Source organism: Balaenoptera borealis (assembly GCF_965194805.1).
Source record: "Balaenoptera borealis genome assembly, chromosome: 8".
NCBI classification, from domain to species: domain Eukaryota; kingdom Metazoa; phylum Chordata; class Mammalia; order Artiodactyla; family Balaenopteridae; genus Balaenoptera; species Balaenoptera borealis.
In genome coordinates this window covers 43,009,265-43,025,905 of record NC_138865.1, presented here as the reverse complement: position 1 = coordinate 43,025,905, position 16,641 = coordinate 43,009,265, and the positions used below count along the sequence as shown (strand labels likewise).

Here is a 16,641-nt window from a genome sequence, read left to right as displayed (position 1 = left end):
CAAGTGGACATTTCTGCAGCATCAAATGGGATGGTCTCAAAATGAAAGTCCTTCCACTTTGCATACAGTGTCTGAGCTCCAGTTGCAACATCTTCCACCACAAAACTTTGAATCTTTCTCAAATACCTTATACTTCCCATGGATTCCCCAGTCATAGCTGCAGTCCTCCCTGGCACAGAAGATCTTTGCTCTCTTCTCAAAACTCCCAAAGCTCTTTGGTCTGGGGTGTAACTTACTCACAAAGTGCTCCCTGAAAGCAACTCCAACCACAGTGAAATGGCATTCCTACAGATGAAGGGATCGAATAGCATACAAAAGAGAACGTTAGAACCAGAACATAATTGTGATTTAAAAAAAAAGAAAACTCCACAATAATCAGAGATGATGAGAAGGCGGAATCCCAATTCTTTTACAGATGGAGTAAGAAGGAAATGTGGATTTGCCTCAAGGCCAGAGTAGAATCCACACAGCCTGACCCCCAGTGACACAGGTGGAGGTGAGGGTGGAGGTGGAGGTGCAAGTGAGGGGACAGGGGACACCTCATGAAGGGGAGGACTAAGAATTTTCCAGGCAACCTGGCTCCCAAAAATAGATACTCCTTATTAATTCAGAGACAAAGGGGTATTTATTGAAGATCTGTGAAGCCTGAGTTCACCAGTGGCCCTGACAGGAAGAATCCAAAGGATACAGAGAACAACAACAAAGGGTCAATGTGTATCTGAAGAGGCTCAGGGACTAATGTGTCCACGGGCCCAGCCCCCAGTCAACATTAGAATAAACCTGAACAAACGCCACAGTGCACAGAACAAACGCAGATCCTACATACCAGTCCCTCAGGAAAACATAATCTAAAAGGGCCATTTCAACAGAAGATCACCCAAATTGGAGCTGAAAGGACCTTCCTTTTACTGCTAAAGAAAAAGACTCAGAAAGGTATGGGAACTTGCCAGTATTACCCCTAATACGCTTCTTGCTCCAATGTTGGACTGATTAGAGACTCAGCTTTCTGAAGACTAAACAGAACCCTAAAGTAATAACTCATCATCTGACCCGGCCCAGGCCCTCCACCCTCCCCAATCGGCAGCAATAGTTACATCCAATTTTTGTCTTTGGAGATTTTTCTAACCCTTTATCTAAGAGTTTTAAGAAAGAAAAATAGAAAGCTAACCTGCAGATGTCATGTTTTTAAAATAAGGAGATTTTGCTTCCATTGTAAAAGTGGTCCATATCCCCAAAAGAAAGTTTAGGAAACATAAAATAGTAGAAAGAGAAGAAATCATGGTGTCTCACTGCAAAATATTAATACATTTTAGTATACGTCCTCTAGCCTTTTTTTGTACAAACATAAGTGTTTTTTTGGTGGTGGTGATGGTGGTATTGCTGCTATTATTTTGCACTGCTATGATCATAGCATATTTACTACTTTGTATCCTCGTTAATTTTCCCACTTTACCATTAGTTTGTAAGAAGTTTTTCATTATACTATATAAGCTTCCTAATCATTTTGTTTAATAAACTTTATTTTGGAGTAATTTCAGATTTACCCTGAACTACAGGTTTTACCACTTTTTCTAATAATATCCTTCATCTGTTCTAGGATCTAATCCAGGATACCATGGTGCATTTAGCGTAACCATTATTTGTAATGGCTACGTAATATATAATTAAGTAGCTGTGCAGCAATTTTTAAGCTATTTCTTTATTGTTGAACATCAAGGGTTTCTTTTAAACTTTTTAGCCCTTTAAAAATACATGGACCATGGCCATGATAACAACAGAATAATAGTATTCTTACTATAAATATCTCACTGATAGATAATAAGCTTTAATGAGTGCTAAAAAATGACCCAGTGCTATTTGTTAAAAAGGCTGCCTACCTCCATCACTCTTATATCAACTGTATAACATGCAAAGGTTTTGCACTTTCTGCAGAGCAGTTTTTTATTTTCCTTATCAAGCCCAGGTTTTGCTTTTCCTTGATTATCCCTGATGAATTTTTCATGAATCTGTATCTGGCAAACCTAGATGCAAAAACCAAAACAAACAAAAGAACCTCCTCAAATATGTAATTTGAGTATAACTAGGATATATATACACACACATATATATGTACATAATCATTCATTCCTATACAACTTCCATGAACATACAGTACCTGGCTTTGTTCATAAAAATCTCATAGGTAATTTTATTGATTCTCCTAATAGGAGAATTCTTCGTTAGTTAATGTTTAATTGTGGCCTCCAATTAGTCTTTTAATATCTTCATCAAAGATGCCCATAAAAGCACTAAAGATGTCCATAAAATAGTCATGTGAACCATGCTTTCTACTTTAGTAGTTGGTAAAACTTTAAAAATCCTTCACAGGGACTTCCCTGGTGGCACAGTGGATAAGAATCCGCCTGCAATGCAGGGGACATGGGTTCGATTCCTGGTCCGGGAAGATCCCACATGCAGCAGAGCAACTAAGACCGTGCACCACAACTACTGAACCCGCGTGCCACAACTACTGAAGCCCGTGTGCCACAACTACTGAAGCCCGCACGCCTAGAGCCCACGCTCCACAAGAGAAGCCACTGCAATGAGAAGCCTGCGCACCACAACAAAGAGTAGCCCCCGCTCGCCACAACTAGAGAAAGCCCATGCATAGCAGCGAAGACCCAACACAGCCAAAAATAAAATTAAATTAAATCTTTTAAAAAATAAAAAAATAAAAATCCTTCACAAACAGACATATGATATGCATTAACTGTTTCAGGAATAATTACACCCACTCGCAAGGCATAAACCCACTGAATGGAACAGTAGGCAGAAGAGTCCCTCACTGCCTAAAATCTTTTTTCTCTCTTCCTTTCCAACCACAGAGAGTATTGTTGAATTACAGTAAAATTAAATGTCTGTATAGGATGACCACATTCTATCTCAAAATTTAGGCCTTGGCTAAGTACAACTAAGAACCCTGGACATTATATATAAAATAAACATAAGATTCTATAGGGTGAAGAGAGGAAGGCAGACCAGCTAGGAACCTTGGGACCCTAGAAACAACATGGTAGTGAGTTTCCTGGGTTTTCATTTTGCCTCATATATCCCAGACATGGAGCTGAAGAAGCTGGCAACCAGAAATGACTATGGGGACAGATAAAGAAATCTCAACAAAACCCTATCTCTCTAGCCAAAAGACCAGGACAGGGGCGCTCACCAGGACAGGGGCAGCCAGCAAGACAGAAAACTTTTAGACAACAGCTGTTCTACCAAACCCCACAGGAAAAAACAGCAACAACAATAACAACAAAAACAACAAAAAACCCTGAACCCTGAGGCTAAGTGTGGAACCTAGATTTCCACTCTGCAGGGCTGTTACAAAGCACCTCAACACTCCCACCTGGTGGTGTCAGAGAAAGCCAGGATTTTCAGTCCTGCCAAATGGTAGCCCCCCTCACCTGTGGTGTCCATGGAGACCACATGGGGGGCCAGAACTCCCATCCCCACACAGCAGTAACAAGGAGCCTCCCCTTGCTGGTATCAACAGAAGCTGAGTAGGAAACCAAGACTTCTACCTTTAACTGACAGTGATGAAACAATATCCCCCATCTCCCCTGCCAGAATGATATCAGAAAGAAGCCAGCTGACACAGAAGGTTAAATAAGATCCCAAGTCTCATCATATAGTATGAAAATCTCTGGGTTTTGATTAAAAATCACTCCTCATACCAAAAACCAGGAAGATCTCAAACTGAATGAAAAAAAAAGACAACCAATTGAGGCCAACATGGAGATGACAGAGATGTGAGAATTATCTGACAAAGATTTTAAAGTAGCAATAATAAAAATGCTTCAATGAGTCATCATAAACACTCTTGAAACATGAACAAATATAGAGGCTCAACAAAGAAACGGAAGACATAAAGAAGAACAAAATGGAAATTTTAGAACTAAAAGATACAATAACCAAAATAAAAAGCTTAGTGGATGGGCTCAACAGCAGAATGGAGAGGAAAAAGGAAAGAATCGTGAACTGGAAGACAGAACAATAGAAATGACCCAATGTAAACAAAAGAAAGAAAATAAACCGAAATAAATGAATAAATAAATAAATAAACAGAGCCTCAGGGACCTTTAGGACTATTTAAAAATATCTAACATTTATGACACTGGGGTCCTGGAAGGAGAGGGGAAAGAGCAGAGCTTAAAAAGTACTGGAAGAAATAATGACGGAACATTTCCCAAATCTAACATAATGTAACATAAACCTACAGATACAAGATACTGGACAAATCCAAATAGGATAAACCCAAAGAAACCACACCAAGACACATTATAATTAAACTTCAGAAAACTAAAGACATAGGAAAGAATCTTGAAAGCAGTCAGAAAAAAACTGACACCTTACCTATAGGGGAAAAACAATCTGGATGACACCAGATTTCTCAGCAGACACTATGGGAAAGCAGAAGAAAGTGCCACAGTATTTTTCAAATGCTGAAAGAAAAACCTGTCAACGCAGACGCCTATATCCAGCAATATATCCTTCAAAAATAAAGAGGAAATCAAGACATTCTCAGATGAAGGGAAACTAAAAGAATTTGTTCACCAGTAGACCTTCCCTAAAAGAAGAGCAAAAGGAAGGTCTCTAAACAGAAGGATATGATAAAAGAAGAAAACTTGAAACATCATAAAGGAAGAAAGAACATGGTGATTTCCACAGTATCAGCTGTAGAAGGATCCGCTCTGTCCCAGTGGTTTGTGGTGCTGCCTCTCTTTAATCAAGTGTTCCAGGTGGAACCAGATAGCCTAGGTGCAAATCCTGTTCCTACCACTTAGCAGCTGTGTGATTTGGGGCAAGTGCCTCAGTTTCCTCAATTATTATTCAAAATGGGAATAATAATAGCATTTACTCTGTGGGCTGTTGCGAGGTAAGATGAGTTAATAATTGCTCAGGGCTGCCTGGCATAGCTTTAATGCTCCTTGTTGTTAGCCTCGGTCTGTTAGGCTAGTCTTTTGCTAAGAACCATGAAAATGTTAATGATGGTGATTTGTACTTTAGTATTGGGTAGGGCAATACCCATTCATGAGTTATTTTTTCAGAAATGTCATAGCTATTTTCATTTATTTATTCTTCTGTATAAACTCAGGAACCATTTTATCAAGCTAAAATATCATTTAGGGCTTCCCTGGTGGCGCAGTGGTTAAGAATCCGCCTGCCAATGCAGGGCACACGGGTTCGAGCCCTGGTCCAGGAAGATCCCACATGCCACGGAGCAACTAAGCCCGTGCACCACAACTACTGAGCCTGCGCTCTAGAGCCCGCGAGCCACAACTACCGAGCCCGTGTGCCACAACTACTGAAGCCCACGCGCCTAGAGCCCGTGCTCCGCAACAAGAGAAGCCACTGCAGTGAGAAGCCCGCGCACCGCAATGAAGAGTAGCCCCCACTCGCCGCAACTAGAGAAAGCCCACGCGCAGCAACGAAGACCCAATGCAGCCAAAAATAAATAAATAAATAAATAAATTTATTTAAAAAATATATATATATCATTTATACTTTGATTATGGGTTATGATAAACCTATAAGAGAATTTGCGGCAAATGCACATCTTTAAAATATTCAGTCGTTCCATTCAAGAGCATGGCATTTCTTTTCTTTTGTCTTAATCTACCTTCTATCTCTAAGTAAAATTTTTTTAGTTGTCCTTATTTACACTTCAAACATTTCTGGTTAGGCCAATAGATGTAGTAGTTAAACACATGGGCCCTGCCAGCTCCACCCCTAACTAGCTGTGTGGTCTACTGACACTGAAAACTTCCATGCCTCAGTTTCCCTCCTGGAGCATGACATAATAAGAGGCTCTACCACATGGAGCTCTGTGAGGCCCATTAATATAAATAAACAAACATTTGCAGGGCTTGGTGGAGAGCCCATGTTCTGCATGTATGAGTCACAGTTATTGCTATCACTGTGAATGGAAATGTCCCACCCCCGTGTGTCTTGTATTGGTTACTGATCATCCATAGAGAATCCACTGATCTCTAAAGCACTTCAAATTCAAATAAAATTTGATTTATATTTAAAAATTTAGGCCTGGAATACAGGTTAGGAAAGCAATCAAAATATGATTTTCTCTCCCCCAACTCCCCACCCCATCCCACTTGAAATTATCTTCATTGCATTATGTATATTTAATCCCGTTATTTCCTTTGGGTAAATTTCTAGAAGTGAAATTCCTGGGTTACATGATATACACTTCCCTGTGAGCAATTTTAATTTCTTTTTCTCAGACATGGTTCTGATCACTACTTAATGCAGGCTCTGGGTGGGGGGGGATTTGATAGGAAAGAGGGTAAAAATATAAACTTGCCCTTTGGGCATCCAATTAAAAAAATTCACTTATATCTAATGATATTCAATTATATACTAAAATTCAATTAAATATTAATAACTTCAAATATTTTAAATGTCACTAAAGGCAATAAATATAAATCCTATTAAATTAAAACTAACTATTACTGCTATACTGAAAACTAAGTAAAACTCAGTAACTGGATAAAGAGGTTCAACCAAAGCCACAAATGAAGTCTAGGGCACACTGCTTCCCCATCGCCCACCTGGGGTTGAGAAGCAGCCTAACTCCCAGCACTGAGGTGGAAAAAGCGAAACTATGAAACCCCGATTGTGTGCAGTCACGGGTACACATCACGTTGGAAGTTCTTCCGTCAAATTGAACTTTCAACCCATATCTTATCCTCTACTCATAAGAAAGGAAAGTAGGCTTCCTCATTTTGATTTCAAATGACCCTCCACAACTAGAACTGTGAAAAATAGCCTTTATACCTTATTCCTCCAGAATGAAATACTACTACCAGACCCTGAAGCTTCCATCATAGTATTAAGTTCTTGGATGCTTCTGGGCTCTCTACATGTTCAGATGGCTGGAGAGTAACCAGAGATTCCCCAAGGGCCACAGTGCTCTGGTGAAGGTCAGCCACATGTAGACAATGGACAATGCAGCTCTGGATGCGGAGAAGAAAGTGTACAGTCTCCCTCCCCGCTACCCAGGGATTACCCTAAAGACCTCTGAACTGGTTCCCTCTCTTCTGCAGAGTTTCTTTGATATGAAAGGCCCAGGTGCTCAGATCCAATGCCCAACCCTTAACAAAACACCACAGAAAGGGGGCTTACCCCAAGAACCATAATTCCTTTTAGTTTTAAGAGCATAAGGTTTTCCCTACCTTATTATACTTCTCCTAAGTCTTTGAAAGCAAGGTCTTCCTCTTTCAACAGAGCAGTGGAGGCTGGTCACCAGGATAGGACAGGGACGACACACCAAGACTCTGAGCTCCCAGCTGCCATGGCATTGCCAGCTGCCAATGATTCGTGGCCGCACCTGTGCTGGGCCCTTGCTGATTCTTTACCACCTCTGACCGTTTTTGATCTGTGGGTGTTAGGGGAATCCCAAATGCTATTAAATAGCCTAATTCAACAGATATTTAAACCATTTTCTCCTCACCCCACTCTATGGCCTGGTGTGCTGCCTACAAAAGAATGTCTATGTGTTTGTTCCAGCCTCCGTCTTCCTCAAGACTTTTACTCTATTGCTTCTGCCACATGTGAGTGTAAGCACCTTGTTACTCAGTGGGGGAGATAAAGAATTATGCCAAAGCTAACATGGTTTTAAAGCCTCTATTAGCAGTGTCCCTGTATTCTACAAAATGGAGAAGTGGCTCAGTGAAAAAACCCTATCCTAAGTAAAAGTAAGGAGGGAAATTAAGAGGAACTAAAGAATTGCCCTTCAATTCTGTTCAGTGAAAGTGTGGAAGAGGTATTTTTAAATATCTTGTTCTCCAAACTTTAGGAAGAAATGTTCTTTAAAATGAGTCAACGCTGACATAACACTGTCATTTTTTCCTAAGATAAGTATTAGTTTGCTTTAGATCATTCATTGCTTCTCAATACTTTTTTGAGCATACAAATTATGACTTTTCAAAATTATGAACCCTATGGAATCGGTCTACTAAATTGTAAGACTCATCTTCATGAAGTTTTAAAGTAGGCCTCATGCCTCTGTCCAGTAACAGCTCCCATTTTTGAGCACTTATTTTATACCACGCACCGTAGGAAGCAATGCATACGTCTCACTTTATCCCCCAAACTGCCCTGTGAGTTAAATACTGTTATTTTCCCAACTTTACAAACAAGGAGAATGATGATTTCAAAGAGGAACTACCTGAAGTCACACATTTTGTTAAGTGGCAGAACTGGGATTGGAACCACTGATTCTAATGTTAAAGCTCCTGCCCCAGACCTGCAGAGTCCAGTGCTTCCAGAGAGTCTGAGATAAAATCTCTGCAAATGGTCTGCAGAAAGTATGGGTGTATGTGTGTGTGTGTGTATGTGTGTGTTTCCCCAATCTGCCCCCCTGTTTTTCTGTGTTATAAAGGAAATTACAACCAAACTAAGGTCACTACCGAGATGCTGGACTGAATCAGTGCGCCACTGCAGAGTTCACACTATTATCCATACCTACATCCAACACTGGGCACACCTCCCAGGCACAGTGCACTGGAAGCTTTTCCCTGAGGACTCTGGATGTTACAGAGAGAGATTTGAGGAAAAGACTAAGAAGAGCTATGTCTTGCAGTGTTAGGGTGTAGTGCTCATAATGAACTGTCAACTTAAGGGCAAGTCTAGCTCAGTTTGCCTTTTAGATCTAAAAACACAGTTTCAGGTATAAGCACTAATAAAATATATTTTAACTCACTGAGACTCAAAGCAGAATGAATCTGATGCTCACTACAGGGTGAAATTTTAAGCATAAACTTATGGTTCCAAAATAACACTCTGGGGACTTCCCTGGTGGCGCAGTGGTTGAGAGTCTGCCTGCCAATGCAGGGGACGTAGGTTCGAGCCCTGGTCCGGGAAGACCCCACATGCCGCGGAGCAACTAAGCCCGTGCACCACAACTACTGAGCCTGCGCTCTAGAGCCCACGTGCCACAACTACTGAGCCCACATGCCACAACTACTGAAACCTGTGCGCCACAACTACTGAAGCCTGTGTGCTGCAGTTACTGAAGCCCATGTGCCTAGAGCCCATGCTCCACAACAAGAGAAGCCGCCGCAATGAGAAGCCCGCACACCACAACAAAGAGTAGTCCCCGCTCGCTGCAACTAGGGAAAGCCCGCGTGCAGCAATGAAGACCCAACGCAGCCAAAATAAATAAATGAATAAATAAATAGAAATGTTAAAAAATATTTTAAAAAGTAAAATAAAATAACACTCAGGGAATTCCCTGGCAGTCCAGTGGTTAGGACTCCACTGCCAAGGGCACGGTTCAATCCCTGGTCAGGGAGCTAAGATCCCACAAGCCATAAAGTGCGGGGAATGGAATAGTAAAGTAAAATAACACTCAGAGCAATACGATAACAGGTACCAGCCATGCTCACAAACAGGGACTGCTTGTGACTTACAGTCAGATTCTGAAAGAGTAACACAGATACAAAGACTTACCTTTTCTTTAAATACTGCTTCATCTCACATCTGCAGGCTTAAAATGGAGTCATTCATCATTACTAGTCAGAAGGAAGCACTTGCTCCCTCTTGCTCTTCCTCTGCCTATTAGAAAATAAATATTTTATTTGGTGTCTGTGACTTAAAACTCTGATAAATCTGAGAATATGAGAGAAATAGGGGTATTCCTAAAATTCAACTTTGGTTCACTGAATCCCACTTTCTAGAAAAGCTGAGCTGGTAGGGTGTGAAGTCAAACTCAGGTGTGCACCTGCACATTAAACATTCGGATAAACAAGGAGCCCACCTTAGGCAGGCTTCCTTGGTGTCTCCATGGTACAGTGTGACTGGACAGGCACATTATTAGAAATACTGCTTAAAGACAATCTGGCATGAACCCTCAGGATGACATGGTGAAGGCCCCAAAGATGAATAATAAACAGATGGGGAAATGCGGAAATAAGATATGTTCACAACCACCGGAATATAGGTGGAAAACAATAACTGCTATAAGAAAGATGGATAGGGAGGGCTTCCCTGGTGGCACAGTGGTTAAGAATCTGCCTGCTAATGCAAGGGACATGGGTTCAAGCCCTGGCCCAGGAAGATCTCACATGCCACGGAGCAACTAAGCCTATGTGCCACAACTACTGAGCCTGAGAGCCTGCAAGCCACAACTACTGAGCCCATGTGCCACAACTACTGAAGCCTGCATGCCTAGAGCCTGTGCTGTGCAACAAGAGAAGCCACAACAATGAGAAGCCCGCGCACCACAAGGAAGAGTAGCCCCCACTCACCGCAACTAGAGAAAGCCCGCACACAGCAACAAAGACCCAACACAGCCAGTAAATAAATAAATAAATAAATAAATAAATAAATAAATAAATAAATAAATTTATTAAAAAAAGAAAGATGGATAGGGACTTCCCTGGTGGTCCAGTGGGTAAGACTCCATGCTCCCAATGCAGGCGGCCAGGGTTCGATCCCTGGTCAGGGAACTAGATCCCGCATGCCACAATTAAGACCTGGCACAGCTAAATAAATAAATAAATAATTTTTTTTTTTTTTAAAAAGAAAGATGGATAAAAGGGTCATGGGCATTCAAATTAGAGATTATTGCCAGCTGGGAGAATTAGGGACAGGTGATGTGGAGGCAGGAGAAGAGGAAAAGCAAAGGTCAGCAGGAGCAGTACACGCACAATTCCTTCAAAAAGGAAGAAATGATAAAGTCAGGTAGGCTGAAGTGGCTAATGAATAAAATGGAAGAATGGGGAATAAGGTTGGAAAGATAAGTGGGTGCTGGATTTTGAAAATGCTTTAACATCAAGAAAATTGGGGAAACACTGGAGTTTCTAAACAGGCAAGGGACATGCTCAGAGCTGTTTTTCTGGAAAAAAGATGTGGCAGCCGTTGTTATGGAAATTAGAAAAAGTAAGAGAGACCAGTTAGGAGACTGTCTAGTTCAAGTGGGACACAACTCCTTGGAGTGTCTCTTCTGGAATACAGGGAGCCCACCAGCACCTAAGCACAACCAGGAAAGGTCCACACATGACTGCCAAAGCCTCAATCAAAGTTGGAATTATCCTTCCATAAATACATCAGCCAATGTTGGTCAAGTAATCAGTATTCACTGTGAACAAGAACCAAAATAGAGTATATGTTAGTGGACAAAACTGTAGCCACCCAGTCCTGACCAAGTAAGCCGCCTTTAGGGCCAATGATACCAGGGTCCACTGTGCCATTGGTCACAGTGAAGGAGAAAGGCTGGAATGACAGACACATTCACAAATCAGATAAAATGGCAGCCTTTTAGTAATGGCATGAAAGTTTTTCTTACCTCTGGTTTGGATCATTTTGATGACACTGCCCACATACTCATATAGGAGGACCAGATTGCACTGAGCAATGTCAATGCCTCCATCAGCAACTGAGGTGGCAATCAGAATCTTGTTATCTCCGTCAGTTCTGAATGCATTCAATACACACTTCTGTACTGGGAGGGTCATTCCTGTGTCAGAGTCAGAAGGCAGGTATAGCTCACCAAGAGGGAACGTTACCCTTGAAAAAATAGCTATTAATTATGGAATGCTTACGACATGCCAGGTACTGTGATAAGTGCTTTACATTCATGATCTTACAACAACCCTTAGCGATAGGGCCTATCCTTGTCCTTGTTTTTGAGAGGATATTTAAGGTGGGGTCCAACAACTTGGACTCTGCCACAAGTCTGCCTGACCTAAAATCCCAGCTGTGGCACCTACTAGCTATGTGGCTTTGGTCATGGTGTATCAAAACAAATATTGATTTTTTTTGCAAAAATATCAACAGCTAATTTTAACACATTTGCACACGCACAGCAGTTTTCAGCTAACAAGACCGTTTCACATCTACTTACTAACTGGAATTTCACAAGGCCCTTTTAGGTTGATGTAGCAAACGTTATGATTCCCCTTTGTTATAGTTGAAGATCTTGACGTTTTGGAGGTATGGTAAACTGACAGCTAGCTAGCAGCAGAATCGGGCTTTGAATTTAAGTCTAGGATCCAGCAGTATGCAGTTCCCAGCCACTGATACACTGAGAAGGAAAGAATTTCAGTGGTCTCCACCTCAGAGTTAACAGAATTTATATATATATTTTTGGCTGCGTTGGGTCTTCGTTGCTGCGCACGGGCTTTCTCTAGTTGTGGCGAGCGGGGGCTACTCTTCATTGTGGTGTACATCTTCTCATTGCGGTGGCTTCTCTTGTTGCAAAGCATGGGCTCCAGGCACGTGGGCTTCAGTAGTCGTGGCGCACAGGCTTAGTTGCTCCGCGGCATGGGGGATCTTCCCGGACCAGGGCTCGAACCCGTGTCCCCTACATTGGCAGGCAGATTCTTAACCACTGCACCACCAGGGAAGTCCTGAATTTATAAAAGCTCCATTTTTTCCCTAGTATATTGGCAGCCAAAATCTTGAGATATATTTTGTGGAGGCCAAAACAATTTCTTTCCACCATCATTTCTACTGAACAATGAACATGCCCAAGACAGACACCATACTTCACTAATTTCTGAACTTATCCATTTGTTAATCAAATATTCATTCAGCAGTTATGGTCTGTCAGATAAGGCTGGAATGGTGAAAAGGTTCATTTTTATCTACAAGGAGCTCCTAGGTTGTGGAAGAAGGATATAAATAGGAAACTACAATTCAACGTGATGAGCAATGAAATGGGGGTGGAACTGGGTGCTGTGGGGTCTGGAGGAGGGATACCCCACCCTGGTGGTCTAGTCTTAGGAGGAGGGGAAGGCTGCTTGGCAGATACACAGTGACTGGAACAGAGTAAGTTCTTAACGAGTGCGGGTGGATGGATGGACGGACGGACGGATGAATGGAGGGACGGACGAACAAACAAGTATGAAAATAGTTTTTGGGTGCTTATGTGTGGAGGAATAACAAAGTTTGAAAATCAAATTAGACTCATGCTGGAGTCATATGGCAGAGAACTCTGAATTCCAACCACAGTAATGTGCTGTTGGACTTCATTCGGTAAGCCAGCTTTTCAAAATCTGACCTTACTTTTTAGATTCACAAAGTTTAAATTTTGCATAAGGGGAAAGTGCAAGGGTGACGACCGAGGACTGGCAGCAAGGGGACTGCTTATTATAAATAACACTAAATAAGAGATACGGTAAGGACCTGCCATTGCCGCTCACTGAGGCATGGGGAGCACAGCTGTGAGAATGTCAGGATGAGGACCGGCCACCTAGAATCCTCCTGGGTGACAACAGAGGCAGCCTTTCATCCTTTAACCCCCCTACCTAGATTTCAGGATTATCTCTAGGACTTTTTTAAAAATTACAAAATATATAATATTTTATAAAGTATCTATAGTTTAAAGAGTAACAATAAAATAGAAAGAGAACATTTCTGTTTCCAGTTAATCTTAATCTATTGGCTGAGAATTTGAGCAAGAGAGTAACATACTCAAACAATATTAAAAAAAACACTTTGGTTTTGTCTATAGAACCTATGGAAGGAGGCAAAGTCTACAAATTTCTGGCATTTGAGCACTGTGATGGCTTTTTGATGTGTCCACTTAGTTAGGCTGAAGTGCAGTCCCCAGATATTCACCTAGGTGCTTCTGTGAAGGGAATTTGCAGATGTAATTAAAGTTCTTAAATCAGTTGACATTGTTACTCAAAAGGGACTTCATCCTAGGTGGGCCTGACCTAATCAAGTCAGCCCTTTAAAAGAGAGCTTAGGTGATCCCTGAGCTCAGAGACTCCAAACAGCTCATACCTGTGGGGGTCCACCTGGTCCTGCACCTGCGCTGTGGACTTCAGACTTGCTTTGCCAGTCCAAGTGTCTATGTCAATTCCTTGTAATAAATTCCCGTGTGTGTGTCTGTGTACAACTTATATATGTTGCAATATATATATGTATGTATATATGTATGTATATATAATCTCCTACTGGTTTTGCTTCTCTGGTTGAACCCTGACTGATACAAGCAATAAGAAAGAATTCAAATACATTATATATGTTCTCATATATATACAGTATACTAAATCTAATCCACTATATATAAATACCTATTTTCTGATTTGTTCTGCCACGTCCAGTCAATATGCCAGGTTTTAGAAAACTGAGCTTAGGATTTTCTTCAATCCATTTCTTTAAAGCCTGAAAATACAAAGCAATTATCAGTTGGATACTATTTGTATACCATCTGTATTAATTCAATATTGAATATACGCAAGAAGAAGGAAAAAAACTTAAAGTAAACCGTAATGGAAAAGAATATAAAAAAGAATGCATGTATATGTATAACTGAATCACTCTGTTGTACAGCAGAAATAAATACAACATTGTAAATTAACTATACTTCAATTTAAAAAAGTATACAGACAAGTATACTTAAGTAGTTTTCAGACTAATAAACCTGAGGGAAAAAAGCTTCTTGTAATTAAATTCTATGCAATAATTAACTATAATGGTATAGATCTTTGTAATCTGATATGGTTTAATCTCTTAGATATTTTTTAAGTGAAAAAGGCAAGGTTCAGAATAGTGGGTATGTAGAACTAATAAGTGAATTTAGCAAGATCTCAGGACACAAGATCCATATATAGACATCAGTTGTATTTCTATATACCAGCAACAAACAATTAAAAGTACCATTTATAATAGCATTAATACTTAGGTATAAGTCTAACAAAATATGTGCAGAATCTGTATGCTGAAAATGACAAAACACTGATAAAAGAAACCAAAGAATATGTGGCAGGTGGCCTCTAAGGTAGCCCTGAGTGATTTCCACCTGCTGGTATTCAGATCCTGTTTAATCCCCTCCCCTCAAGTGTGAACTAAACTTACTGACTTGCTTCTTTTTTTTAAATTTTATTTTATATTGGAGTATCATTGATTAACAATGTTGTGTCACTTTCAGGTATACAGCAAAGTGATTCAGTTACACATATACACGTATCTATTCTTTTTCAAATTCTTTTCCCATTTAGGTTATTACAGAATATTGAGCAGAGTTCCCTGTGCTATACAGGGTCCTTGTTGGTTATCTATTTTAAATACAGCAGTGTGTCTTATCGACTTGCTTCTAATGAATAAAATATGGCAGACCTGAGGGGAATCACTTCCAAGTTGAAGCTATAAAATGACTGTGACCTCCATATTAGGTGCTCTCCCTCAACCTCTCTTGGATCACTCACTCTAGAGGAAGCCAGAGGCCATGTTGTGAGGCCGGCCTGTGGAGAGGCGCCCGTGAGTGAGCTAAGCACATCTTCTGCCAAAAGCCACACAGTAGGGCTGGAAGCTGGTCCTCTGAGTCAAGCCTTGAGATAACTGCAGCCATGGCCAGCACCCTGACTGCAGCCTCATGAGACACCCTGAGACAGAAACACCCAGTTAAGTTGTTTCCAGATTCCTGACCCATACATATTAAAAGATGACAGATGTCTGCTGTTTCCAGCTACTAAGTTTTGGGGTAATCTGTTATCAGCACTAGATAACTAATACAGAAGCCCTCTATCAGTGAAGAGATATACTATGGTGACGGACTGGAAGACTCAATATTGTTACAATGTCATTTCTCCCCAATTTTATCTATAGATTCATGCAATCCCAAATGAAATTCCAGCAGACTTTCTTGTAGATGTGGATGAGCTGATTCTAAAATAAAAATGGAAAGGTAAAGAAAGATAGCTAAAACAATTTTGAAAAGAATTAAAAAGTTGGAAGACTCATACTACCTGATTTCAAGACTTACTATAAAGTTACAGTAATCAAGACAGTGTAGGATGAGTGAAAGGATAGATGTATAAATGAATGGAACAGAATAGAGAATCTAGAAATAGATCCACATAAATACAGTCAACTGATTTTTTTTAAGTTACAAAGGCAATTCAATGGAGAAAGGATAGTCTTTCACCATATATGCTGAAACAATTGGATGCCCACATGCTAAAAGAAAAAAAAAATCTCAACCCACACCTCAAAATGGACTGTAGACTTAAATATAAAATGTAAATCTATATAACTTCTAGAAGACAACATAGAAAAAATCTTTGTGCTCTTGGGTAAGCAAAGGTTTCTTAGACACAATAGCAAAAGCACAATCTACAAAAAGAAAAAAATGATAAACTGGACTCTGTCAAAAGTTAAAACTTTCAATCTGTAAGAGATACTGTTAAGAGAATGAAAAGATCAGAAGAAAATATTGCAAATCACATTTCTGACAGAGGACATTTTTGTCAGAAAAAAGAACTCTCAAAAACTCAACAATAGGGCTTCCCTGGTGGCGCAGTGGTTGAGAATCTGCCAATGCAGGGGACACGGGTTCGAGCCCTGGTCTGGGAAGATCCCACATGCCGCGGAGCAACTAGGCCCGTGAGCCACAATTACTGAGCCTGCGCGTCTGGAGCCTGTACTCCGCAACAAGAGAGGCCGCGATAGTGAGAGGCCCGTGCACCGCGATGAAGAGTGGCCCCCGCTTGCTGCAACTAGAGAAAGCCCTCGCACAGAAACGAAGACCCAACACAGCCAAAAATAAATAAATTAATTAATTAATTAAAAAAAAAGAAGTAGCTTTAAAAAAAAAAAAAACTCAACAATATGATAATTAACCCAATCAAACCC

The 16,641-nt window shown here is 40.7% G+C and overlaps 1 protein-coding gene across 1 annotated transcript in view; it reads right to left on the bottom strand.

The window, feature by feature from the left end:
* RIGI (RNA sensor RIG-I) overlaps positions 1-16,641 on the bottom strand; it is a 48,953-nt gene that overhangs the window by 5,790 nt on the left and 26,522 nt on the right. Inside the window, 8 exon segments of the mRNA XM_082402489.1 lie at positions 3-117; positions 119-285; positions 1,878-2,021; positions 9,508-9,531; positions 9,535-9,565; positions 9,567-9,612; positions 11,345-11,515; positions 14,082-14,172. Coding sequence (XP_082258615.1) covers positions 3-117; positions 119-285; positions 1,878-2,021; positions 9,508-9,531; positions 9,535-9,565; positions 9,567-9,612; positions 11,345-11,515; positions 14,082-14,172 — 789 coding nt within the window.